Raw genomic sequence first — 25,488 nt, 5'->3', positions numbered from 1 at the left:
GATCCCCTGCGTCTTATTTATCCTTTTTTTATTGTTCCTTACTATACAATACATATATATTCTGTATGTATAAATGTGTATGTGTTGTAAGAATCATGTTTTGTGCGCAACTTGGTTCATAATCAGCCCAAAACAACTACGATGAACCAAGCCCGATCCACCAAACCATAAGCATAAGTCCCAAGATCCCTATTTCTACTTGGTCCTGGGTACTGTCAAAAAAAAAAAAAAAAGAACCCACAATCTCCTTAATTGCAGAAAAAAGGCTTCTGCTTTTATATATAGTATTAGATATGATATGATACATTGATTGATTGATTGTCAAGTTCACCTTAAAACGGGTTAAATATAGTGTTTTGACAAGGGTCTAAACCCAACCGCCCCAAACAAATATAAATGACACATAAAATGAATACATCAAAATATTGTCATTGCAATTTAAATTTATGTTCTCCAACATCTAAAATACTTAACAATTTTAAGTATATAATAATTAAAATTGTTAAGTATTTTAGATGTTGGAGAACATAAATTTAAATTGCAATGACAATATTTTGATGTATTCATTTTATGTGTCATTTATATTTGTTTGGGGCGGTTGGGTTTAGACCCTTGTCAAAACACTATATTTAACCCGTTTTAAGGTGAACTTGACAATCAATCAATCAATGTATCATATCATATCTAATACTATATATAAAAGCAGAAGCCTTTTTTCTGCAATTAAGGAGATTGTGGGTTCTTTTTTTTTTTTTTTTTGATAGTACCCAGGCCCAAGTAGAAATAGTACTAGGAGATTGTGGCTCTCTTGGTTGATCATTTCAAGTCCCAATATGATGAGTTTGATTCAAAGGATGTTCATAGCATACTAGGAGAATTTGAAGGTTTGGCAATCCCAAAACTAGACCATATTCAAAAACAAAACCTTGATAGGCAAGTGACAGATGCTGAAATTGAAGAGGTAGTGTTTCAATTGGGATCCCACAAGGCTCCTGGTCCTGATGGAATACCAGCTTTATTCTATCAAGAATACTGGAGTTTTGTAAAGCAGGATATATGCAATTATGTGCATGCTTTTTTTCACTCTGGAACTTTGCTTAAGTCCCTTAATCAAACCTTCATTACCCTCATTCCTAAGACCCTTCCCATTGAGGAGGTTACTCAATTCAAACCTATTAGCCTCTGCAACGTTAGCTACAAGATCATATCCAAAATCCTTGTTTCTAGACTTAAACCTTTGATGGATCAACTCATAACCCCTTATCAAAATGCATTCATAAAAGGTAGAATAATTACTGATAACATACTGCTTGCTCATGAGATTTGTGACACTTTGAAAAAGAAGAAAGGCAGGAAAAAAAGGTATGGTTCCTTGAAGATTGATATGTCAAAGGCTTATGATAGAGTCAATTGGAAGTTTCTAGAGGCTGTGCTTCTATCTATGAACTTTAGTAGCTGCTGGATTAAGTGGATTAAGGAGTGTGTTACCACTGTTCATTATGCCATTCTGATCAATGGTAGTCCCTCTCCTTTCTTTACTCCTTCTAGAGGGCTCAGACAAGGTGACCCCCTTTCACCTTATCTATTTATCTTTTGTGCAAACATCCTCTCTCTTGCTCTCTTAAAGGAGGAAGGTTTGGGGAACCTTAGAGGCATCTGGGTGGGTAGGAATGGTCTTTCTTTTACTCACCTTTTATTTGCTGATGATTCCTTGTTCTTTTTTCAAATTGAAGACTCTTCTCTATCCACTCTTAAGAGAACTATCCTATGGTATTGTTCATTATTTGGACAGGCCATTAATTTCAACAAATCTGACCTTTTTTGCTCCCACAACACACCTCAAGAGGTCCAGGAAGCTACTACCTCCTCTCTTCAAGTCAACCTTGTCCAATATCCATCCAAATACCTAGGAATCAATTTCAAACTTAGGGGAAGAAGGGTAGAGGATTATCAAGATGTTATTGATAGAGTTCAAGGGAAACTTCAAGGATGGAAAGCCAAACTCCTCTCCCAAGCTGGTAGAGCTACCTTGATTGCTTCTGTGCTTCAAGCCATGCCTTTGTATTCCTTTTCTTGTTTTAAAATTCCTGAAACCATCTGTAACAAGCTTGATGCTATTTCTAAAGCTTTTTGGTGGGGCCATGATTTAGGGGATAGAAAACTTCATCTCATTAGTTGGGATAAAATATGCCAACCTAAATACAGAGGAGGGATTGGGCTGAAAAAATTCAGTTTAGTCAATCAAGCCATGATTGCTAAACAATTCTGGAGAATACAACATATTCCCAATTCTCTTCTAGCTAGAACTTTTCAAAGGAAATATTGTACTTCCATTTCTCTAAGAGATTACAAACCTAAACCTAACCATTCTTGGATTTGGAAGAATATTGTGGTACCCCAAAACTCTTCTTTACACCAAGGCAGATGGTTAATTGGAAGTGGGCATCATATACCCCTTATTCATCCGGATTGGTACCAAGCTCCAGTTCATATTCTAAGAGAAAATAATCTACAAAATGGAACTGTAGCTGATCTGATTGACCAAGAGACCAAATCTTGGAAGGTGGAGGTAGTTAGGAAGATGTACCACCCACAAGTAGCTAAGGAAATTCTGCTTCTGCCTATTTCTAGAATTCCAAACATGGAGGACAAAATCTTGTGGAAGCATTCAAATTCAGGGGATTATAAGGTTAAAAAAGCTTATCAATTGCTTCTTAAAGATCAGTACCCTTCTGCCACACAGAATCACAAATGCTTTGGTATTGCAAATGAGGTTTGGGATAAAATTTGGAAAGTTAAGCTTCCTCTTAAAATCTTGAATTTCATTTGGAAACTCCTCCATGGAAGCTTACCAGTTTTTGAAGTTCTGAGTAGCAGGGGCATTTCTGTATCCACCAAATGTATTCTTTGCAATGAAGAGAAGGAAACACTTAACCATCTTTTTTTGAAATGCCACTTTGCTAGAGCTGTGTGGCATGGCTCAAATCTAGAAATAAGAACTTCTGATTGCTTTACCTTTCTATTTCTCAATGGGTGGAGAATTGTGTTATGCAGAATGATCCTAGCAATCCTATCAGAATGGGTCTACTGCAATCTCTTTTTACTACCCTTTGGTCTATATGGAACCATAGAAATTTGGTTCTTCATCAAGGGAAAAATCCTAATCCTATGGAAGTGCTTCTAACCTCCCAATCTCTTTTATGCAGGTACCAGCAAGCTTTTAACAACAGCAAAAATCAGAAATCCAATAGCAGCCAATAATCGAAGAAGCATTTCACTAACCAAGACTGGCAGCTTCTCATCAAAGTAGCAGCTTCCAACAACAGGAAAACCAAAAGGAGTGGCTATGCTTATGAGGCAACAAAGGTGGATGGAAGCAACTTGTTTACAGGCAGCACTAGCTGTGAAAGGAAGCCTTTTTGTCTTGCCATACAAGATGCTATTGGAGAATCAATGATTAAAGCTCTGGAGATGGGTTATAGTAGAATACTAGTCTTGACTAACTGTAAAGGACCCTCACAAGTTTGCAAGCTCTACAAACAACCAAGTTGGTACCAGCGGACTTTAATTGCAGACTTGAATCATTTTCGGAATCAGGGACTTCAATTAGACTTCCTTTTTGTTCCTAGATATGTTGTAGCCCATGTTTCTGATTTAGCTTTTATCACCACTTGTTTCCCTGTTCATAGGTGTAAGCTAAATCCTAACTTTGTCCAGGTCTGATGTCTGTTTTGTACTGTTTACGATTATGTTTAATGAAGTTGTTTTCTTTGGTATCAAAAAAAAAAAAAAAAAAAAGTATATAATAATATATTTCTGAGTTATAGCTAACACGAATACATCTAAAATCGCCCAACTATGAATACATTTCCCACGTTAGAATAAGCGTGTAGATAATTATTTTATGGAATAGAAATAAATTAGTATTCTTTTTTTGGACGGGGGAACATTCTAGAAAAAGGGTCCTTGGAGAACATATTCAGTTTTCTGTGGGGGGTGGGAATTGATATATCCCCAATCCATACAATAGTCAATAGTTTCCTCTTGCTTTTTTTTTTTGGGCTTTCGATAAAAGAGTGGTGGGTCATCAGTACTGGTTTTGTTCCTTTGTTTTTAGGTCCTATTGGCATCGTCATTTCTTGTCTCACTGAGATCAATTCCTTCACTTGGATTCCCATTCTGTTTTTCACAATAACTTTACGCAAAAACCATATCAATCCAGAAAACAGGAAGAAAGAAAGCAGCAACAGCAAGAACAACAAAATGTATAACCACTCACAGTCACAGGTCCCTCCTCTTACTAACAATAACCACAACCAACACACAAATAACCCCTACATCATCATCTCCCCTGATCCCACATCGTCTTATTCATCTTGCAAGCGTGAGCACTCACTACTTTTGTAACCATGCTTCTACTTTTTTTGCAGTCATGATTGAACATGTTTGGTTTATTAATTGTTTTTTGTTTGAAAAGAAAAAAACAGAGTTCTTATTGTTGTTGTTATTATTGGTAAATAACCTATATATGGTACGTGATGGTGCAGGTCCGATAGATAGGATGTTTGACACGTTGAGTCGGTGTGGAAAGAGGTTTGAATATGCCACAAGAAAAGCAGAGGCCACAGCCGGCGATGTCTGGCATCACCGTGAGTCTTCTCAACAATATTGTTTTCTCTCTTTTAACTGCAACAGTAACTTGCTGCAGTGGTGTTTATGTGAAACTGATGAGTTATTAGTGTATCGAATTCATATTGTAACTTTTAACTTGATTTGGAAAACCAATTCATGATTCTTCTTCTTCTTCTACTCTGTTGCAATATCTGCTTTAACTTTTTTGACTGATCTTGATGGTAATCAAAGAAGGAGCTAGCTTGAAAGGGGTGATGCCGCGTGACTAGAAATAATGTGTGCTCCTATTAGCTCAATTAATAAAGTCTCTTGTTATTACATAAGGGATCTGGGGTTCAAACCCACCCACACAAAAAACCAATTGGTGTATTTTCCCTTTAAATGCTTTTTAAGCATTAGTGTTTTGGATTCATCATTCAACACTACCCTCACCCTCAAGCCTCACAATCACAGGGTAGCCAATATGCATACAGTTCCAACCATTCTTTAATTTAATGTCATTTCCATTTGTTTCTCCCATGCTCATCTCAAGCATAAAGACATGCTTTCACTCCCTGCTCGTCATCTTACTTTCACTAAATAGCCAGTTACCTTGCTTATTTTGATCCATTTCTCAAATAAAGCAGAGATTCATTTTGGGATACGTCTAAATCATTTGGGACAATTGCGTGGCTATTGGACATGAAACTTACTACCTTTAATTTATAAATAAATAAATTCTGTATAACATACATGGCACTGAATAAGATTGATATATTATGGGAAATCTATTAATTTAGTGGTTTCTTCAGACTTTCAAAAAAGAAATTTTAAGTGACTTTTTGTGTGTTTGAATGCTTGAAATTAGAAGGCAAGGCAGTATGTTCTTCAACACATAGCTTCTTCTTCTTCTTCTTCTTTCACCGCTTTTCTTCCGTTTTTGTGATTGAGAATTATTTTACTAGTATGTCCCCTTGAAGTCTGCCCGACAGTTAGAAACAAGAGGCCTTTTATGGGTTCCATCCGAAAGCATTAGTATTTCACTTTTTCTGAGCTTTTCAGTATCAAAAGCTAAAGGAGCTGAGCTCCATCTCTTTGCTGGGTTTGAGAAAAATTAGGAACTTGGAATTTCCAATATAAATGTTGAAGGAGATTGCTACAAGCCTTAAGCATTGTGAAATGCAGAAAGGAGTTCATGAAATCTATAAGATCTGCTTACAATGCCAAAATACATTTGAAGAACATGGGTTTAGACCATCTTATCATTGTTGAGGGGAAATAAGTGAAGAAGTTGGAAGCGGGCAGATTTCATGCAAAAGAAGAAAGAAAAGGAGTGAGTGGGAAGCGTTACAAAGATTATTTGCCTTTGAATATGATTTACTTATTTGCTTTCATTTATCTCTTCTCCTTCAAAGGAATCCTCTCTCTCTAAAAATTTTCTCACCGTCAATAAAAAGGATTAGCTTAACCCTCATTTAAAAATATTGTGGACTATAGAACTGTAAGGAGTCATTAGATTTTGAAATTAAGTGCAGCAATGAGTCTGACTAGCTTGATTGTAATAGGTAAAGGATGATTTCGTTGAAGTGAACTGGAGAGGATCTCAACTTAGTCCTTAGTACTATGATCAAAGCATTGTTGCATATAATTCCATAAGGTATCTGGACAAAGTTTGGCTACCAAACTTAATTGTAGCTAATGACTATAACTCCACTCCATATCTTTTTATTTGATGTGAATTTTGACAAATCCACTATTAGATAACATTTTCTTCTTATATTCTCCACGCTTGCAAAATTTCCATAAAAACAAAGATCAATAGCTATATCATCAATTAAATGTATAAATTTCAAGTTTCTGTAATCTAAAATTATATATAAAAAATAAGTTTATAAATTGAATAGTAAATAACATCTTATTAGCACAAAATTTAATATGCGTGTTAAAAATATAAAGAATATACAATCCAACAGTTATATTTTCAAAATATATAGCCATGTTAATTGTTTTAGTGGGAGTTGTAGCCAAACTTTGTCTAAGGTATCTAAATTGTAGACTAATCGTATTGTAATTTGTACTAGAGGCTACTTCAGCTATTAACAGTAAAATGATTTGCATATCCTGTAGTCAGAAATCACTTTCTGTTCTCTTTCCTTGGGCTTCTACAGAATTACTTCTAATATGACTTTGTATGGCACATAGGATTACCATCAAAGAAATAATCATTAAATTCTCACTTGATTGCATAATTCTGTTACCTATTGCTTCAAATATGCATTTTGAGTCAGACAATTAATCTACTTTTTTGTATAACAGTCAGAGTTAGTCCTAGTCTCACTGATGCAGCAATGGCAAGACTTGTTCAAGGAACAAAGGTACTTGCTGAAGGAGGGCTTGATCATGCATTCCAGCAAGCATTCAATATCTTGCCAGGAGAAGAGCTATTGAACTCATATGCCTGCTATTTATCAACTACCTCCGGACCTGTGATTGGAACGCTTTACTTATCCACTAAAAGAGTAGCATTTTGCAGTGATTACTCCTTCTGTTGTTATTCATCCACAGGGCAGCCAGAGTGGATGTACTACAAGGTATTATCATTCCTTTTTCACTTAATAATACAATACTCAACTCATATTCTTAACCTAACCATGTATTGACATTGGCAACCATTAGATTATCGTTTATCAATATCTGAGTAGATAACTTTTAATCGAACTACAAGTTCAGGTTTTTGAGCTAAGAGGCAAAGTTAAGGATAGAGTTTTGCATGCATACAAGAATTGAACACTAATAGAGCACCAATTATTGTCCATGAATTAGTTGAGTTTTCTTCCAACTTGGGGATTGTCTAGAGATATGAAGTGTGAAGAATGTTTATGTTTGTCAGCTACGTACCACGTTATTACTAGAATGTTGATAGTCATACAATTGGCATCTCAAGGCTACCAAATCAGCAGATTGATTGTGTTTCATTGGTGGAAAGCATATCAGATATTTTAAAAATATCCACTTCTTAAGTTTAAAGTGGGAATGGTTGCATCCATTGAAAAAAAGGAGAAGGGAAAAGAGAGAGATGAAACCCTTTTGCTGAGAGCGAATGAATATCTTCTTCTTCTTCTTCTTTTTATAATTTGTTAGTAATGGTCCTTTCTCGATTCTTTTTGTTATTTGAATGGGGAATACTTCTTAAAATAAAAGGGAGAACTGATTCCATGATTTCTTGTCCAACATGAGAAGAACCTGCAGTAATCATTAATAAAATACAAAAAAGCCAAACAAACAAATTCACCTGCAAGCCAAACAAACACATTTTTGCTTGTGCTCTAGCAATGACTCCTTTTGTAGGATTACCGTTATGTACATTTTAGATTTCAATACTTTTTTAAGTAACAAGGATGAAGGTTTAGTTAATTTAAGCTGCAAATTAGAGTTCATACATCTTCACTTTCTAAGTAACTGAATTTTAAATTTTTATTTCGATTAGTTTGAACTTATATTTTTATATCTGCTGGGTCAATATGTAGATGGTTGTGCAGCTTGATCAATTGAGAGCAGTTAATCCTTCTGCTAACAGATTGAACCCCTCAGAAAAGTACATCCACATTGTCACAAGGGATGGTTATGAATTCTGGTTCATGGGATTTATATCATATGACAAGGCACTCAAGAAGCTAAGTGAGGCTTTACAGCGAGCTTGTAATTCTTCAGGGGTGGTTTCACGAGTTTAAGTGCAACATTGCACGTAATTGCTTGTATAATTTAGACAGACAGAGAAGCATGTTGGACTGCAATGTTTAAACAACTGTTTTTCTTTTTTCTTTTTTCTTTTTTTGAAAATAAATCGGCAGTTAAAACAACTGTTTGGTTTCCATTTTGTGTAAACAAATTTCAGGGAGGTTTCACGAGTTTAGGTGCATGGCACTACACAGGTAGAAAGTTTACAAAAAAAAATTTGTTGGGTATATAAGGTGACACCAACAAAGAGTCACATTGCATAACATGCCGTGTGCATGTTCTAGTTCCACTGCCACGAGTCCATAGATTCTCTCTTATGATTTATTTGTTGATGTTTGTCACTTTATATTTTACTTACACTTGTGTCACACACTTGGGATGCAAATCATAAATCATAAAGCAGATTCACTTTCATGTACCTTCATCATTTTTAGCAAGATGTTGGGAAACAGCATTAGATTTGATGGGAAATTTTTCACTCGTTGGAGAGTCAAGTTGATGTTCTTGCTTACTGCAGTACTAAGATGGAGCAATTTTTTTTAGAGAAATGAAATGCACGGGTATATGGGCTCTAATGCTACGTGCAACATGGAGCAGATGGTACTTTGATGTAAATACCATTGAAGTTAACTGCTCAGGGGAATGTCGTTGGCGCCATTGGCCTCAGTAGCCTATTGGCACCCAGGTACCCTTGTGTCCTGATGCTCGGGGGTTCTAGCCCCCACAATCACCTAGCCAAAAAAAAAAAAAAAAAAAGGGGAAGGGGAATGTCGTTGGCTAGGGACATTGGACTTAGGAGCATAGAACTCTTGATGAAGCAAAGGGATGAACCATAATAACACTAAAATGGGATGAACCAAACTAGTCGTACCTCAGGCATCTCTTTGATGAAGCAAGGGAATTCAACGACTAGGAAGTGCTACAATTTGGGAGAGAAGTAAAACAGGGAGCTCAAAAGCTAAGCCAAGATGGCTAGGTTTTACGGATGAAGGAAAACACTATATTCATGTTCTCATACATCAAATTATATAAAGGTTTTAGGTATTTACCTCTTGGGTTCAATAACAAACCCTAACTTCCAACATTCCATCAATGCTAATACACTTTGAGCCATAACCCAAGCTAATCCAAACATGCCAAAAACCATGGACCAAACTTCGTGAGCAAAAAGGGTGATGAAATAACAGATGTTCAATAAACTCCCCACTCCTCTTGCACATACACCTCCAATCCACCACACACAAACACCTTTTGCAGAGGTTGTTCATAATTAAGATTTTTCCCTTAGAGACTGTCCACGCAACTTTGGAACCTTTGTTTATTATATACTCTTCCAAGGAAAGCTTTTGGATCCTATAGCAATCAAAGCTTTATAATAAGATTTTACTTCAAAATCATCTCTGGTGGTAAGGATCCATTAAACACAATTGACAATCCTCCCCAGAACTCCCAATCTTGACAAAATATAACTTCTCTATAAAGTAAAGTAGAAGCTCCTCTTCCCAATATAAGGTCTGGTGAGAGAGATATTCCAAAAAACAGACCCTGAAAAATAATCTGCTAGAGCTGCATCTTTATCCCTGGCTAGACAAAAAATATCCGGATTAGCATCCTTTAGACAAAAGTCTCCATACTCTTCCATATCCCTATCTTTTTTCCAGACTTTGTTTGGGTGGACTAATGCTTCGGGGGTTTTATCTTTTTCTTTGTTATCAGATTTGCTTGATAGATGTACTACTTTTTTATTCTTCTTTGTACCTATGCTTTCCTTAATACACATCTTGTGTGCTCTGGCTGTTCTTGTACTAGTTTTTCCTTCAATGAAGCTTATTACTTATTAAAAAAATAAAATAAAAAATAAGTCACCACACCAACAATCATACCAAAAACGGATGTCACACTCACAACCACTACCCACTTCAAACATAAGAAAACTCACCAAGCTCTTCCACCCATTTTGAAGATTTCTCCATAAACTGACCTCATTGGATTCTGTCAGCTACCCGGAAGTCCAACCACCCCAAAGGCTACCATATTTCAAAGAAATAACATCACAACAAATTGCCTCCTTTCAGTAGTAAAACGCCACAACCATTTGACAAGCAGCGCTTGGCTAAAACACACCATACTTTGAATGCCCAAACCCCATGGCTGAATCAATAGGACAACGGTCTTCCAATTAACCAAATGAAAATTTAAAAGAGCCATATAAATCCCCCAAATTTAAAGAGCCATCTTAATCAGAAAAATTATCATTTTTCTACAGTAAAATATCAGGATAAAGAGTGTTTTACATTGTACAAATCAATTAAGGGTTCGATTTAAAACTGATATTTGACCAGAATCCCCATTCAACAAGAAAACCTCCAAAGGAACATAAGGAGAGGTCATAGATGATCCAAATCTATAGGTAGGTTGCAGTATTTTAGCACCTTTGGCACATTGAATAATCCGAAGACGTGGTCCAGTTCTCATCTGCCAGATCTGCAGGAAGTTGTTCACATGAGAAAACATACTCAGAAATCATTCTGGTACTTTGGTGAAAGATTATTGGTGGTGAAATGCTTAGGTTGGCTGGGCACAGTAATAGCATCTTGTTTTAAGTTCATGACATTTTGAAATACTATAGATAAGAGTAATAAAACTAAGGGCATAACAAGATTTTAAGGTCATTAACATCCAAAAGTGAGATAAAGGACAAGAAACAAGCCTCAGAACCAAATATTTACACACTCAAGAATATTAATAGAGATTGAACAAGTGGTTCCTTAAAATAACCAAAATTATTATCAGATTACTAACTTCATGAAAGCAAGAGTAATTCTGTTACCCAAAAGCAGAACATGGAAGATGACATTCCAAACATTTAGCATAGTAGGTTAAATAAAAATAGTATTCAAAGGATAATTGACTGCAGATGGCATGGTATGTTCTCAAAAATAGAAATTTAAAGCAGATAACAAATGAATGCAGAAGTAAATAAGTAATTCTAAAAAATTTCAAGGAAGTTGAACAATATTTTATTTTTCACACATAATAAAACGTTTCATTGGCAAGGGAACCATAATGCACAGAGAAAGTACCCACAAGGCTCACCTAAAGATTAAAAATGAAGCACCCTTAAGGCCAGCAAAATTAATGATGAGAATGGCATGCCTTTTGAGGTTTCAAATTTTCCAATCTTGAACTTTTTGTGACAAGGAATGTAACTGGAAGCCTCCTTTGAAACGTACAAGAGGTGACAGAAAACTGATTCTAGTGCACAAGCATTAATTTGGAATGTTCCGGATGATGGAGGGCTCTTTTGGACCATGGTTCTCCTAATGAAGAAGACCAATCAATGCCACCAAGTTACAATGCTCTTGGCTTGTCTAGGTTGAATATATAGGCATAATCTATTCCTAGAAAGATAGGACTACTGATAACAAAGAAAAAGTAAAATAAGACTCAGACTTTAGTCAAGGACAGCCTGTTCAAGAAAATCTATGATCAACACATTGCCCTTATTCTACTAAGTACTAAACTAAAACTGATCCAATAGTAAATAAACAATATAATAAACCATTGTTCGTAAAAGTGCACTCAAGAGAAAACTTCAAAGCCCCAAAAGCTCAGTGCTTTTCACGTCTAAAGCAAGGCACATCTGTGAATGTGCGCCTAAAGCATACCCTTTGTGGAGCTTTTTCAATAATAGCAAAGCTTAGTTTTTTTAGCTTAAAAAAATGTAAAATGTAGCTATCGGATCTTAATGTTGTTGATATATAAAACTGATTTTCATATGAAAGTCAATTTTATGGCATGATAACATACACCTAAGCCCACCCCTCCACACCTTTACAAATTCTAGGAATAAAAAACCATCCAGGGACCACACTCCACATACTGCTCATCCTCAACAAAGCCGAAGCAAGCAAGAATGGGGTCACTAAGGAAGGCAACAAGTTCAAGTTCTAGACTTCTAGTTCACAATACTCCTCATGAGAGAGACTATTAATTTTGATGAAGTAGATGTGGAAGATGATGGGTTACAAATCTTTTGATGCTAATGATAATGGTCCTATGCTTAATAAACATGATTATTTATATACTCTTAGGATTACATTGCATTGCTTTTTTTAGGCATAGAAATCATTACTCAATATTTTAGTGCTTTTTGGATTGTATCAACCATGTATTTCATGTCTTCATTTGATAATGGCTATCAAATATTATCGAATATCATATTTGTGTATATTTTTTAAAGCACAAGAAAATCATATAAAATGTTATTTTCTTATAAGTAAAATCATATAAAATGTTGTATTTCAATTATATATGATTAGTCAATAACTTGATCATTATGTTGCCCATTAATATTTAATTTCAAATTTATTAAATTATCTTCTAAAATATGCACTTCACTTTAATCAAATGTGTACCTGTGCTTTACGCTTAGGCTTCATTTGGTTGGGGGATGGAAGAGTAGAGGGATAGATGAGATTTGATTAGTTGGGGGGGGAAGTGGAGGGATGGAAAACTTTTTTGTTTGGTTGAGAAGAAAAATGAGAGGATAGAAACTGTAGATTGTATAAATTTTCTCTCATACCTGTAGTACTCTTTATTTTATAGTTTATAAGAGGGGGGAGGGGGTGGGGGGGTGGGGAAGTAACGTAAATAGAGGGGGAGAGAGTAGATGGGTAAGGGCTTTATTGTAGTCAACAACATTGATAGTGAGACTAATTTTAATAAAATTCCAACAGCATATTTTAAGCTTTGAGCATTTTGAGGGTGTGATTTCCTTCACCTTCCTAAGTGTGATTGCTTAGGAAGACTTAGGAGTGATTTTCTTGAGTTTATCTTTCTTTATACTCAATCTATTCACTGTTCTATCAACCATATTCAAGATCCATATCTTTAACCCTATTCAAGAAACCTTCAAGATCTCATCAAGAAATCTATTTAATGCTGAATTCCTAAAGATCATGCAGTCACCAAGATGAGATTTTCTAGGCAATCATACACCCAATACAATAAGAATCACAACCATGGTTCAACAATAACAAATGAAAAACAGGCCCCTTTGTAAACTGTGTTAATCTGCTTGATCTTACAGAATTTTACCTATTATTCCTCAAGTCCATACTTTTCTTAACTTCTCAACAATAAATTTTTGCAGCAAGAATTGCATTGCAGTAAAGCAACTAAGATATATAGCATAACAAGTCACATTATTGGTTCAAGGGTGTGGAGGTTGACGGCGTTTTGTATGAGACTGATTCAGATATTCAGGCTTAGGTAGTGGATTCTTATAAGAATCTATATCGGGAGTCTAAATCTTTTTTTTTTTTTTTTGGGGATAAGTAAAGAAAATTTTATTCAAAGACATAAGAATGAGTCATCCAAGTATATAGGAAGTATACAGCAGGGGACCAAAACAATCAAATACATAAATTACAAACATCCATCAAATAATAGACCAAAAAAATAAAATGACTTCCTATAATAGACATCCAATCCAATAGAGTTTTAAAGAAGAAAAGTTTTAAATCGGCTATAGTCCTTTCAGAATCTTCAAAACACCGGTTGTTTCTCTCCCGCCAAATGCACCACATCAAACGATAAGGGACAGCCATCCAAATAACACCATTACGATGATGACCAAAATTTCCTTGCCAACATGCAAGGAGCTCAACCAGTCTTTGGCATCGCCCAATACCAAACAAGGTGAACACCATCGACCATAACTCAGAAACAATAGGACAATATTGGGAGTCTAAATCTTGGAGGCCCACTGTTAATGGGTTAGAGTTTGCTAGCTTGGATGAAACCGAGAGGCTATCACTAGAAAGGGAGTTTGAAAAGAAGGAGATCCAAAGGCACTTCAGGAGGCTGAGGGTGATAAGGCTCCTGGGCCTAATGGTTTTACTATGGCTTTCTTTCAAAAGCGTTGGTGCATGCTTGAAAGGGTTGTTATGGCTTTTTTCTAGGATTTTCATAGACATTGTGTCTTTGAAAAACCTCTCAATGCCACTTTCCTTTGTTTGATTCCCAAGAAGATTAATGCACTTAACATTAAATACTTTTTTCCTATTAACCTTGTGGGTAGTTTGTATAAGCTTTTGTCAAAGGTGTTGGCTCACAGACTTTGTAATGTGTTGGATAAGCTCATCTCCAATTCCCTAAATTCTTTTGTTGGAGGAAGACAAATTCTTGATTCCATTCTCATTGCAAATGAATGCTTGGATACCCAAAAAAGAGTGGCATCTCAGGTGTGATCGTCAAGTTGGACATTGAGAAGGCTCATGCTCGTGTGTATTGGAATGTGTCGTTTAACCTTATGGAAAGGATGGGTTTTGGGGAGAAGTGGGGGAGATGGATAAGCTCATCTCCAATTCCCCGAATTCTTTTGTTGGAGGAAGACAGATTCTTGATTCTATTCTCATTGCAAAAAAATGCTTGGATAGCAGAATAAAGAGTAGCATCCGAAGTGTGATTGTCAAGTTGGACATTGAGAAGACTTATGATCATGTGAATTGGAATGCATTGTTTAACCTTATGGAGAGGATGGGTTATAAGGAGAAGCAAGGGAGATGGATGAAGGCTTGTATTTCTACTATTTGTTTTCAGTTCTTGTTAATGGGTCTCCAACTGGGTTTTTTGGTAGCTCTTGCACTCTTCGTCAAGGGAGCCCACTATCTCCACTCCTTTTCCTGTTGGTGATGGAGGAGTTGTGTAGATTGTTGAAGAGAACAAACGAGGGACGCTTTCTTAGTAGTTTCCAAGCAAATCTCTATGCGCAAAGAGGTTTGCATATCTCTCATCTCCTTTTTGCTGACAATACCATCTTATTTTGTGATGCCTCTAGGGAGCAATTATTATATACACGGATGGTGTTGATCTTCTTTGAAGCTATCACAGGCTTGAAAGTATCTGTTGGCAAGAGTGAGATTCTTCCACTAGGTGAGGTTAGCAACTTGGATGCTTTGGCTCATATTTTATGTTGCAAAGTTGGCAGTTTGCCCATGTCTTATTTGGCTATGCCTCTTGGGGCTCATTATAAGGATTCCTCAATTTGGAACCCTATCATAGAGAGGATGGAAAAGAAGCTCTCTGGTTGGAAACATTTATATTTGTCAAAGGGTGGTAGGCTTTCCTTACTAAAAAGTACTCTATTGATAGGGTTATGGCGTTTTAGGTACAAAGCCACCCATTTATGGCATCAGGTTATAGCTACCAAATATGGAGAGGCTAGAGGTAGCAACCAAATATGGAGAGGTCAGAAGGGGTTGGTGCAGTAGAGTTGTTAGAAGGACGTGCAAAGAGTTTTTTTGGACATGTGGTGTATGCAGTGGGAGAGGGATTTCATATTCGGTTCTAGTATGACCCTTGGAGTGACCCTGATCCTTTGAAAGATTTGTATCCTGATCTGTTTGTCAAAGCTATCTCTAAAGAATCATGGATTGCTGATTTGGTTTTTAATGCACCTGAAGGGGGAGGTAGGTGTTGAAACTTACTATTCTATCGAGCTTTTCATGACTGGGAATTGGAGAGAGTGTTTACTTTTTTTTAGCATATTTACTCCAAATGCCAAGGGGGGAGGGTGATGATGTCTTAAATTGGTAGTTGATTCAAAATAGTGTTTTTGATGTGCATTCTTTTTATAATTCTCTATTGGACGCCCCTTCTATTTCTTTCCCTTGGAATAGCATTTTGTGTGTAAAGGTACCTAAAAGGGTGTCTTTCTTTTTATGGACAGCAGCTAGGGGTGGGATTCTCACAATTGATAACCTTGTTAAGAGGAACTTGCCCCTTGTTAATTGATGTTGCTTATATCATGATGAGGAAAATTATAGATCATCTTCTACTTCATTGTAAGTTTGCCCCTGCTTTGTGGGGCAAAGATTTTTGATGTTTGGAGTTCAATGGGTGATGCTGAATACAGTTGTTTCTCTTCTTTTTGCACAGAGGAATTAGTTAGGGAAATTTTCTTCAATATCGGCTTGTCTTTTGTGGCTAATCTGGCATTAACACAACGCACGTACGTTTGAAGACATTGAGAGACTTGTAGATCATTTGAAGTCTTTGCTAACCAATACTTTGTTTGAGTGATCTCGTATTTGGGGTTTTCTGCATTGAATTACTATGTCTGATTTTTTTAATATTTGTTAGCTCTTCTCTTTGATTTTGTTTGTATTCATTAGTGCAATGGGTTTACCATCGTAAATACAATTTACTTTTCTTATCAATGAAACTTCAATTAACTATTAAAAAAAAAATTTATTTATTGGTTCAGACCAATTTCAATGATGCTTAAACCTCCTATGCTTTAGCTTTTGAAAAATATACCAATTACCAAACAATAATATGCACTTTCATGAATAGGCATCAATGAGTCACTCAAACATAACAAAAGCATACCTCAACAATTCCTTTTCGAGGTGCATGAATAGCCAAACACAAACAGTAATCACTCTTCACTGGTTCATAATAATTGGAACTTGATGCTGCAGCAGTATCTCTTTTGACTAGCATCTCCATGAATAGGCAGCTAGCATCGCGGTATCCCTGCAAATTATTTAAATCCACTGTTAGGGGGAAAATACTTACGTCAGACTAAAATTTCAAATTATAGATGCCAAGGGAAAACCTTCCATAACCGCACCACCACAAGTGCCTGAGTGTCTAAGAGCAATATACGACCAAGTGAATCTGTTATTGCAGCTAATGTACCACTAGGTGAGAGGGTCAGCTTCTCACCCTTCCTTGGGTGATCCTTCAAACACGTCAAAGGAGAAGCTGTCACAAAACAAGTTGCCAACCTGTCAGCCAATAGAAATTTGTAGGTAGTTGAAAGTTGGATACAGGAAACTTGGAAGGAAACACTATTCATACTTCACATTCACAATAAACTGGAGATAGACTATGTCATAGCATTTTCAACAAAGACATGATTAAATGGCACATGCAGATGTGCTACACTGGAGATGTGGACTATAAAGATAAGAAGGGAAAGCCCAAAGAAAAACAACAAAACCTTAGGCCCCAAACTTTTGGGATCAACTATGAATACTCAACAAACAAAGCAGGATCAACCATATGTATTCTTCTCCATCCTTCTATCATATCCAAAAATATATTCTATGTTACTTGCTTAGTTAACATGTCTCATTTTACTACTTCTACTAGTATTATAGATCTCTATACCTATTTTTGTTCCCTTAATTTAAATGAAATTGCTCTTGCTCATTGCTACACTAATCTCTCCTTTGTATATGAACAAACCATCTCAAACAACTCTCCCTCATATTTCCTCAATGGAAACCACCCATATCTTTAAACAAATTTCTTCATTCCTTTTTTTTTTTTTTGGGATGACTTGGAACCTCACCAAGGCAAGGTCATTTGGACTCATCCCTGGAGAGTAAATCACAATACACAATACCACCAGCCAAAACCATGTATAAGGTAATTATTTATTTCATATATCTATACTACTATTTAAGGGGCTTCTCCTATTTGGAATCCTCATCTTTTTGTTCAAAAATGACCATATGCCCCTATGTTTAAATAGAGACAAAACTAAAGGACAATCCTATAAAAATACAACTCTAACTCCCACTAAAATATTGCCTAAAAAATAAGGTCACTCTTCTATTAGTTTTTAAATTATTTTATCCACTCATAAATTAGATTCTCAAAATAAAAATCATAAATATAAAATAAAAACACAGGTTTTTTTTTTCTACAAAAAAATCCTCATCGCACAAGCGTGTGATGAGGCTAGTGTGTGTGTGTATAACGCCTTTGTTTTTTCTTCCCACCAAACAGTTGTATTTAGATGGATGAGTACTTAAAACCTTAACTCACATTAATGAGGAAGAAAAATTTGAGATAGAGGTCATTGGCAGCACATCTAAATATATATTGTCTATATTACATAATTTTTTTTGATAAGTAATAAGAATTTTATTAATCAAACTGAAAAATAGAACAAAGCAAATACAAGGTGTTCATGATGGTGAACACAAAGAAATGCAACAAACAAACAAACAGCAACAAACAACAAGAATAAACTTAAAGAGCAATACTAAGAGACGAAATAAACTCCAAGATAGTGGAACAATCCGAGAAGCCCCAACACCTAGACCAATCAAATAAAGTCTTTTGGCATAGAGCTTGTAATTGAACCAAGGATTTCTCGGTATCCTCAAAAGAGCGCCGATTTCTCTATATTACATAATACACAAAGGAAAAGTCTGGTGACACCAAAATTCACCGACTTTTTCACCAAAACTATTTTTCTCTCTTCTTTCTTTTGTTTTGTGGTGGGCAATGTTTTGAATACCATTCCATTCCCACTGGAATGGCCAGAATTTTTCGCTCCAGTGCTTAGTCCGGTGCAAAGAACCCCCTTGTTCCATATCATTCCAAATACCGCCCTGTGCCAGGCTGAACCAGCATTCCAGCCAAAATTTCGGTATGCCGGGTGAAATGAGTGTACCGGCCCAAAATTATAACACTCAAGAGAAGAAAAAAAAAACTTGAAAAAGAGAGAGAGGCGAGAGAGAAAGCATGAAAGAAAATTGGCAATTGATATGATGCTTGAGAAAAGTGGAGATGAGGAAAGAGATAGAACTGAGAGCCGATGAAGGAAGAAAAAGAGTTAAGATGAGGAGAAAAAAAGTAGAGAACAAAATAAAGGGAGATGGTGGACTGAAAATGAGGAGAAAACGGGTGAACATGGGAGAGTGCAGAGAGGATTTGGGAAATAGAAAAAGTAAGAAATAAATGTGGTCTAACATTTAATGAGATCTTTGACATAAATTTGGCAGGTGAGAGAGAGAATGGAGGGAAAGCTAAAACCAAAATGAAAAAGGAAAAAAAATAATAAATTCAAATTTGGGTCGGGTTTGATTATTATTATTATACTAACATTTTATATTTATATTGCTTACAAATAAAAGTTAGATAGACAGTTTTTTTTTAAATAAAAAAATTGGTTAGATAGACAAACTAAAATTAGGGATTTTATCGAGGTTATAATATATATATATATCCAATGTGTAATCCCAAAACAATGCACCAATGCACACCGGTACCGAAATATTTTGGTGGGTCTCAATGAGCTTGGATGAGTTTATGAGAAAGTATGTGAATTTTTCTGTGAAAAATCTACAGCAGAACTCACACAATTTAGAAACATAATTATTAATTAGTCTACCTCGAGCAAATGATTGAGTCTTCACTTCCGATTTTCTTGGTGACATTTGTTCACTCCGCCAAAACATTCTTGAAACAGAAGCAATTGTCGAAAATGTTGCAGGAACAACTTTTGATAAAATAGCTCCCACTAAAGACCTGCTTTTGTCTTCTGAAAGCCTTTTAGAGGTTGAAATAGAACTTAGTCAACAAAATACCAATGTAAAAGAGTAAAGGACAAATAACAAAGATAGCCCTTTAGGCTGCAAAGTGAGGAGTCAGTTTTGTCAAGACAATAAATTAATAATCATTATAGAGAAAGATATCCCATCAGTACCTGAATGCCGAAACAACAGCATCCTCTCCAACAGCGACCGCACAGTAATAACGCTGACTTGACTGCCCAACAATAAAAGCAGCTGAATTCAAAAACCAAAATACCTTCAGAAAGTTTCCATCAATGAGATCTGGTAGACACCTTGGATTTTCAGGGATTAGGGCTTAAGGTTTGGTGGGAATAAAGCTGGAAAATAATATGGACTATAGGGTTTCAAATGGTGAAAATGAATAGTAGGATTTAGAATTGAATCAATGAGAAAATCTAAGGTTTGGGTTGCAGTTCCAGAGTAATGAGCAGTAAACCAACAGTAATAGGGCTGTTTTGGGTTATTTGATGGATGGATGATTTAGGGGGTGTTTGGTAGAGTAGTTTGAGAATTGTTGTTTGGAGTTTTTTGAAATACGTGTGGATGAAAAAGTGTGTGGAAATATGTGTAATGTTGTTTAAAATGTGAAAATGTGAGTTTGAACTCACTCACCAAACAGGCCCTTAGGGTTTTGAAATTTTGAATTTTAGGGTTTGAAGTTGACAAATTGCTGCGGACAATAAAGAATTTGAGAGAAAAAAAGATTAAATATCAAAATATTCAAGATGTGTTATATAGTTATGATGTGGAACTTTCTTATAGCACCTTTCGTACGTTACTTTAGTTATTATTGAGTCTTAATATTAGAAGTTTTTTATGTTAGAAAGTTGTTGGTTCAATTTTAAATAAGTTTCATTAAAATAAGGGCAATTTGGTAATTTTAGATTTTATGCAACCAAGGGAGATTGATGCAAACAATAAAGAGCTCAACTGCTCGAGAAAATAAGATTAAATACCAAAAGATTCAATATATATGGTAAACTAATATAGTTTTGATGTACGATTTTCTTTGTACTTTTCATATGTTACTTTAGTAATTATTGAGTCTTAGTATTAAGGTTTTTAGTTCAGACAATCGCTGGTTAAGTTTTAATTAAGTTTACTAGAATAAAGGCAAATTGGTAAATTCCAATTTTCAGGAATGGGCTGTCCATGGCTTGAGTCCTTTTTTGTATTTGGTGTCCTTTTTCTATTTGGTTTAGAAGTTCTCAAGTAATTTTTCTTTGCTACTAGTAATTCTAGTCTTTCTAGGAATAGGTTATTTAGAAGTTCTAGTCCTTCTAGGAAAAGATTTAGTAATAGCCTATATAAAGCGTTTACTCTAGTCAAAAAGACATGAGCTTAATTTAATAAAATTGCAATAGCTCATTTAAAGCTTTGAAGGTGTGATTGCTTAGGAAAACTTCATTAAGATTGCCTAGTGTTTATCCTTCTTTGTTTTTCATTCTATTCACTGCTTCTAACACCAGTCACCAAACATCCAATCTTTTGATTACTTTACCCTTAAACATCCCATCAAGGAATTTAATTTAGTGCCAAACTCCTAAAAATCCTACATCAAAATTGGTATCAGAACCCATTCAAGCTTTTCTCCTGCATCAGAAATTAAGGTGTGTTTCTAGGTTTCAAGTTGTTTGAACTCTAAGGACAGAAAAGAAAAAGAATAAACTTCAAAGCATCACAACTCAAAGAAAGTTGTATCATAGAAACCACAAATAAAGCTTCATTGCTTCTGAAAAAATTAGAAAAATCATTCCTGTTCTTAAATAGAAAGCATTACATTTACATCTGTATAAATAGATTATTAATACCTATTTCTAGTAGAATTTGAACTTCTTGACCCCTAGTAAGATTTGGACTATTAGAACAGCCTATCCCTAGAAACCATAAATTACAAAATTGCCCTTGACATTGAAACTAAATAAAATTAAATTAAAACGAAATTGGCTTCTCACCATCAACAAACTACTAGAAGTATTACTATGAGGAAATACTAGAACAAAAACAAGACAGCACAACATTGACAGCTTGTATAGAGTAATGTGTTGGGTTAATTACCATTTTTATCCTTATCGTTTGTCCTATATGTCAAAATGGTCCCTAACTTTTCAAATGTGTCAATTTAGTCCCTAACCTTTTGATATTGCGTCAAAACAGTCCCTGCCGTCAAGTGGTGAATGGAAAAAACTAGAGTTGCTTACTATGATATTAAAATATTAACTTTGATGCCTCTAGGGATGCCGCACGGCCTCAATTACAAAAACAATTTTTTAAAAAAAAGAAAGAAAAAATATCAGCCAAACTAAAATACCTAGATCTCTAATCATTTTGCATAGATTCGAATACAGCTCAGTAGACTTCTTTCTTGACTCACCTTACAAAGCAAGAACCAATCATAGGGCACTCAAACATGTGGAACTCTCACTCTAAAAACTTTGGCCTTGGCTCCTATGCCTGTCATGTGTGGAAGAATCTTCATGGGTTGATCAAGTTGTATGGTATCATGTGTTGCAGATGGTGCTTCTGCACTAACGCAAGGAAATTAGCTTCATTAAGTACAGGTAAATGGTTGTAATTGTCTATGGCACACAAATAGAGGTTTCGGTCCAAGTTTGAAGCAACTTTTGATTTTCAATTTTAGTTCATCTAATGTTGAACTTGTAATCTCCAACAATCAAATTATCAAAGCACATTAGATAGTAACATCAAATGCTCGGTCGGTGCTCTCCTTAAATCCATCTGATTCTTGTTGCAAGTGCTATGAACCCAATAGCAAAAAGGGTGTATTGGCTTTGGGGCTAGGTAGATTGTTTAAGAAAAATAAAAAATAAAATAAATAAATAAATAAAAAGAAGAAGAAGAAGAAAACCCAACCAACAGGTCTTGGAATTTTAGTCTGGCTTTTTTTAAAAATAATTAAGGCCAAGAGGCATCCTTGCTGGCACCAAAGTTAATATTTTAATATTACTGTCAGCCACATCAACTTTTTCCATCCACCAATTAATGGCATGAACTATTTTGACACAATACCAAAACATTAGGGACTATACTGACACATTTGAAATATTAGGGACTGTTTTGACACATAGGGCAAGCGTTAGGGACCAAAATGGTAATTGACCCTAATATGTTTTATAAGCCAACATAAATAAGAATATTACCACTTGTTTACTAAACAGAACCTTAAACCATGAACACGACTTTTAAAGAAACCAACTTTACAGTAATAAAATCAAGAGAATAGTTTATACCTGGAGTTCCATCAGTGGTGGAGGCATTATACCAGTGATTGCAGCATCAGCACAAGTGCCATACTTGCTAACATTCCATAACTGGAAAGGTAATCTTCCATAAGGAGTTTCTGGGCCCTCTGAACCTCGCTTTTTTGGTTTCTGATCCCAATACTGAGTATGTGTTTCTTCAAACCATTGGCGCAGCATACTCTAAGAAAACAAGCATGCAAAGCACATTATTAGAATGAAGATCCCTAAAGGCCAGAATCCAATAACACCAAACGTAGAACAAGAATATATACGGTGCAACCATAAACTTATACTCACACAAATCATTGAATAATACCTTGTTATTTTCTTTTAGAAACCCATCAAAGACAAGAACTTACTCATTTGCATCATATTAACTATAACAATTGCATTATTAATAATAGAGTATAGAATAAAATGAAATGTACATCCTCTAAGTTTGGACCAATTTTTTTGATCTCTGAAATTTAAAAGTTCTAATTTTAATCACTTATGTTTGGGAGTGCTTTTAATGTGACTCTTCCATCCATCACAGCCACACATGGCTGTTAAATTCCCACTTGTACTTAAAAGAACGTACTTTTCATATTTGAAACTATGTTGTTTTGAGTACTATTTAATCCATATCAACAATCCAACCAAATAAAATTCACATCAGTACTTTTATTTTAAAAAAATAATAAAATAATCCTTTTCTTTTTCTTGCTTTTGTTTTATATTCTCCCTCATCTACCAATGGCCACACCCACCACAGCTGGCTATGGCAACATTTCCACTAACTCTAAGACCCCAGTCTCTCGCTCTCTCTCAAGAGATTGTTCCTCTCCAAGGACCAAAAGCAAAATTAACCCAAATTTTGGAGGATGTACATTAGTACATGTTAGTCTAAAGTAGTTGCAAAATAATAATAATAATAATAATAATAAGAGACAGAAAATGTACCTGAATATGAGAACCATCAAAGCGAGCAACTATGCCTGGCATGACAACACAGACTTCTTCTGAGGAAGTAGTGTCTTGGGTCAAATCTCTCTTTGTTCCACGAACTCTCAACTTTAGAATTCGCCCAGGATATATCATCTGTGTAATTGAATTTTCACTAGTTTCATCAACAATTTTTTTAAGCTCAAAAAAATAAATAAATAAATAAAGAGGTAAACTACTTTTTGCTCAAAGATGCTGATCAAACAAAACGGACAACCAGATGATGATGATTAGAAATTGGTTAAAACGTAGAGAGAGGAGAGTAGGGCAAACCTGTTTGTGAATGAAATGACCAAGCAGAGAGTAAAAGAGCAAATAGCCGGAAGAGGTGCCGGCCACAACAACCCGAATATCGTAATCTTCAAAAACGAGCCACTCAATGGCTGTAATATGCTCGGACTCGATCGGGGACAAATCGGGTCGGATGCTGACACGGGAATCGGGCGAAGAAGAAGAAGAAGATCCGAATCCGAGGAGGAGTATGAGGGAGTTGTGGGCGAGCGCTAGTGCGTGAGTGTCCAGAGCGCACACAAGATTTGGGTCCTCCACGAGCCACCCTTCCTTTCCGGCCCCAACCAAGCTCAGCTCCTCGCACGCAATGCAACCCACTTCCGTACTACTGCTACTCTGCTTCCGCCTCCACATTTCTTCTTTTTTAATTTATTAATTAATTACTGTGATCGGATCAATCTTGCTCACAGATATGAAATGAAATGAAAGACAAGAAGACTACCCTTCCCTTTCAATTTCAATCCCATCCTACTACGTGCTCTTCTTTCATTTTATTTTTATAGGAAACCTAGGCAGGCCCCTCGATTAGCAATAAAATTTGATAAATTTTCTAACTCTACCGCTTTTTTATCACAAATTCTATATCCTACGTTATTATCCGATTAGCATCCTCCTAGTTTAAAATTTTTTGTAAAAATATTGTCCACATCATATTTCTCTAAAAGTATATGTAAAATAATTTTTTTCCCACCAATCCCAAAACGTTTAGTTTATATATATTTATTATGCAAAATGCATTTTTGCTATTGCACTTGTGCAAATATACACAAGAACTATTATCTTGCATTTTAGTTTTTACTATTTTTTAGTGTTTTTAGATAATGGTTGTAGTATGTGAATAGAGAGAAACAATTTTTAAAAATAAAAAATATTGAAATTTTAACAAAATAGAATTTAGAATAGATAATTTAATGTGAGTGTTTTGAAAATAGAAAAAAAAATTGGGAATAAGCATTTACCAATACTCTTAGACCATCTAGAATGTTATCCAGACTATCGAAATTATAGTCAATTAAAAACCCAATATGAAATAATTAGATAAGTGTAACCTAACCTTTTAAATTGGGTTTTTTTTTTTTTTTTGAGAATATTTTAAATTGGGTGTTAAATTAACATTTTCAATGATTTACTTTAATCTAAACCTTAGGAGGTCAAATATGATAAATAATTGTTGCTGATTAAATTGTAATCAGGCCAAACCAAGTCGCCATATGTGA

General features: G+C 35.4%; 2 protein-coding genes and 1 pseudogene across 4 annotated transcripts; 2 read left to right on the top strand and 1 right to left on the bottom strand.

The window, feature by feature from the left end:
• The first annotated feature begins 4,051 nt into the window (after nucleotides 1-4,051).
• LOC115958144 (GEM-like protein 2) lies at nucleotides 4,052-8,471 on the top strand. Of its 2 annotated transcripts, none has more exons than XM_031076510.1 (4): nucleotides 4,052-4,384; nucleotides 4,548-4,649; nucleotides 6,928-7,202; nucleotides 8,151-8,471. In XM_031076510.1, the coding sequence occupies exons 1-4, from the start codon at nucleotides 4,264-4,266 to the stop codon at nucleotides 8,340-8,342; spliced, it is 690 nt and encodes a 229-aa protein (XP_030932370.1). In that variant the 5' UTR covers nucleotides 4,052-4,263; the 3' UTR covers nucleotides 8,343-8,471. The 2 variants fall into 2 exon arrangements, with proteins under 2 accessions (XP_030932370.1, XP_030932369.1); XM_031076509.1 differs by having other exon boundaries at nucleotides 8,139-8,471.
• Nucleotides 8,472-10,558: 2,087 nt separating this feature from the next.
• Nucleotides 10,559-25,024, bottom strand: LOC115955098 (rab3 GTPase-activating protein non-catalytic subunit). Of its 2 annotated transcripts, XR_004084024.1 has the most exons (9): nucleotides 24,254-25,024; nucleotides 23,939-24,076; nucleotides 22,985-23,176; nucleotides 19,865-19,926; nucleotides 19,550-19,707; nucleotides 16,976-17,124; nucleotides 16,747-16,893; nucleotides 11,446-11,669; nucleotides 10,747-10,833 (listed from the first exon to the last, which is right to left on the bottom strand). XR_004084024.1 is itself a non-coding variant. In XM_031073151.1 (8 exons), exons 1-8 carry the CDS (start codon nucleotides 24,623-24,625, stop codon nucleotides 10,654-10,656), a joined length of 1,398 nt encoding a protein of 465 aa, XP_030929011.1. In that variant the 5' UTR covers nucleotides 24,626-25,002; the 3' UTR covers nucleotides 10,559-10,653. The 2 variants fall into 2 exon arrangements, 1 of the variants encoding a protein (XP_030929011.1); XM_031073151.1 differs by lacking the exon at nucleotides 11,446-11,669 and having other exon boundaries at nucleotides 10,559-10,833; nucleotides 24,254-25,002.
• Nucleotides 21,774-22,976, top strand: LOC115958092 (annotated as a pseudogene).
• Nucleotides 25,025-25,488: the final 464 nt, after the last annotated feature.

This window comes from Quercus lobata, chromosome 8 (genome assembly GCF_001633185.2).
Source record: "Quercus lobata isolate SW786 chromosome 8, ValleyOak3.0 Primary Assembly, whole genome shotgun sequence".
NCBI lineage: Eukaryota > Viridiplantae > Streptophyta > Magnoliopsida > Fagales > Fagaceae > Quercus > Quercus lobata.
Note: the sequence above shows the minus strand (reverse complement) of the source record. Positions and strands in the feature narration are given on the sequence as shown.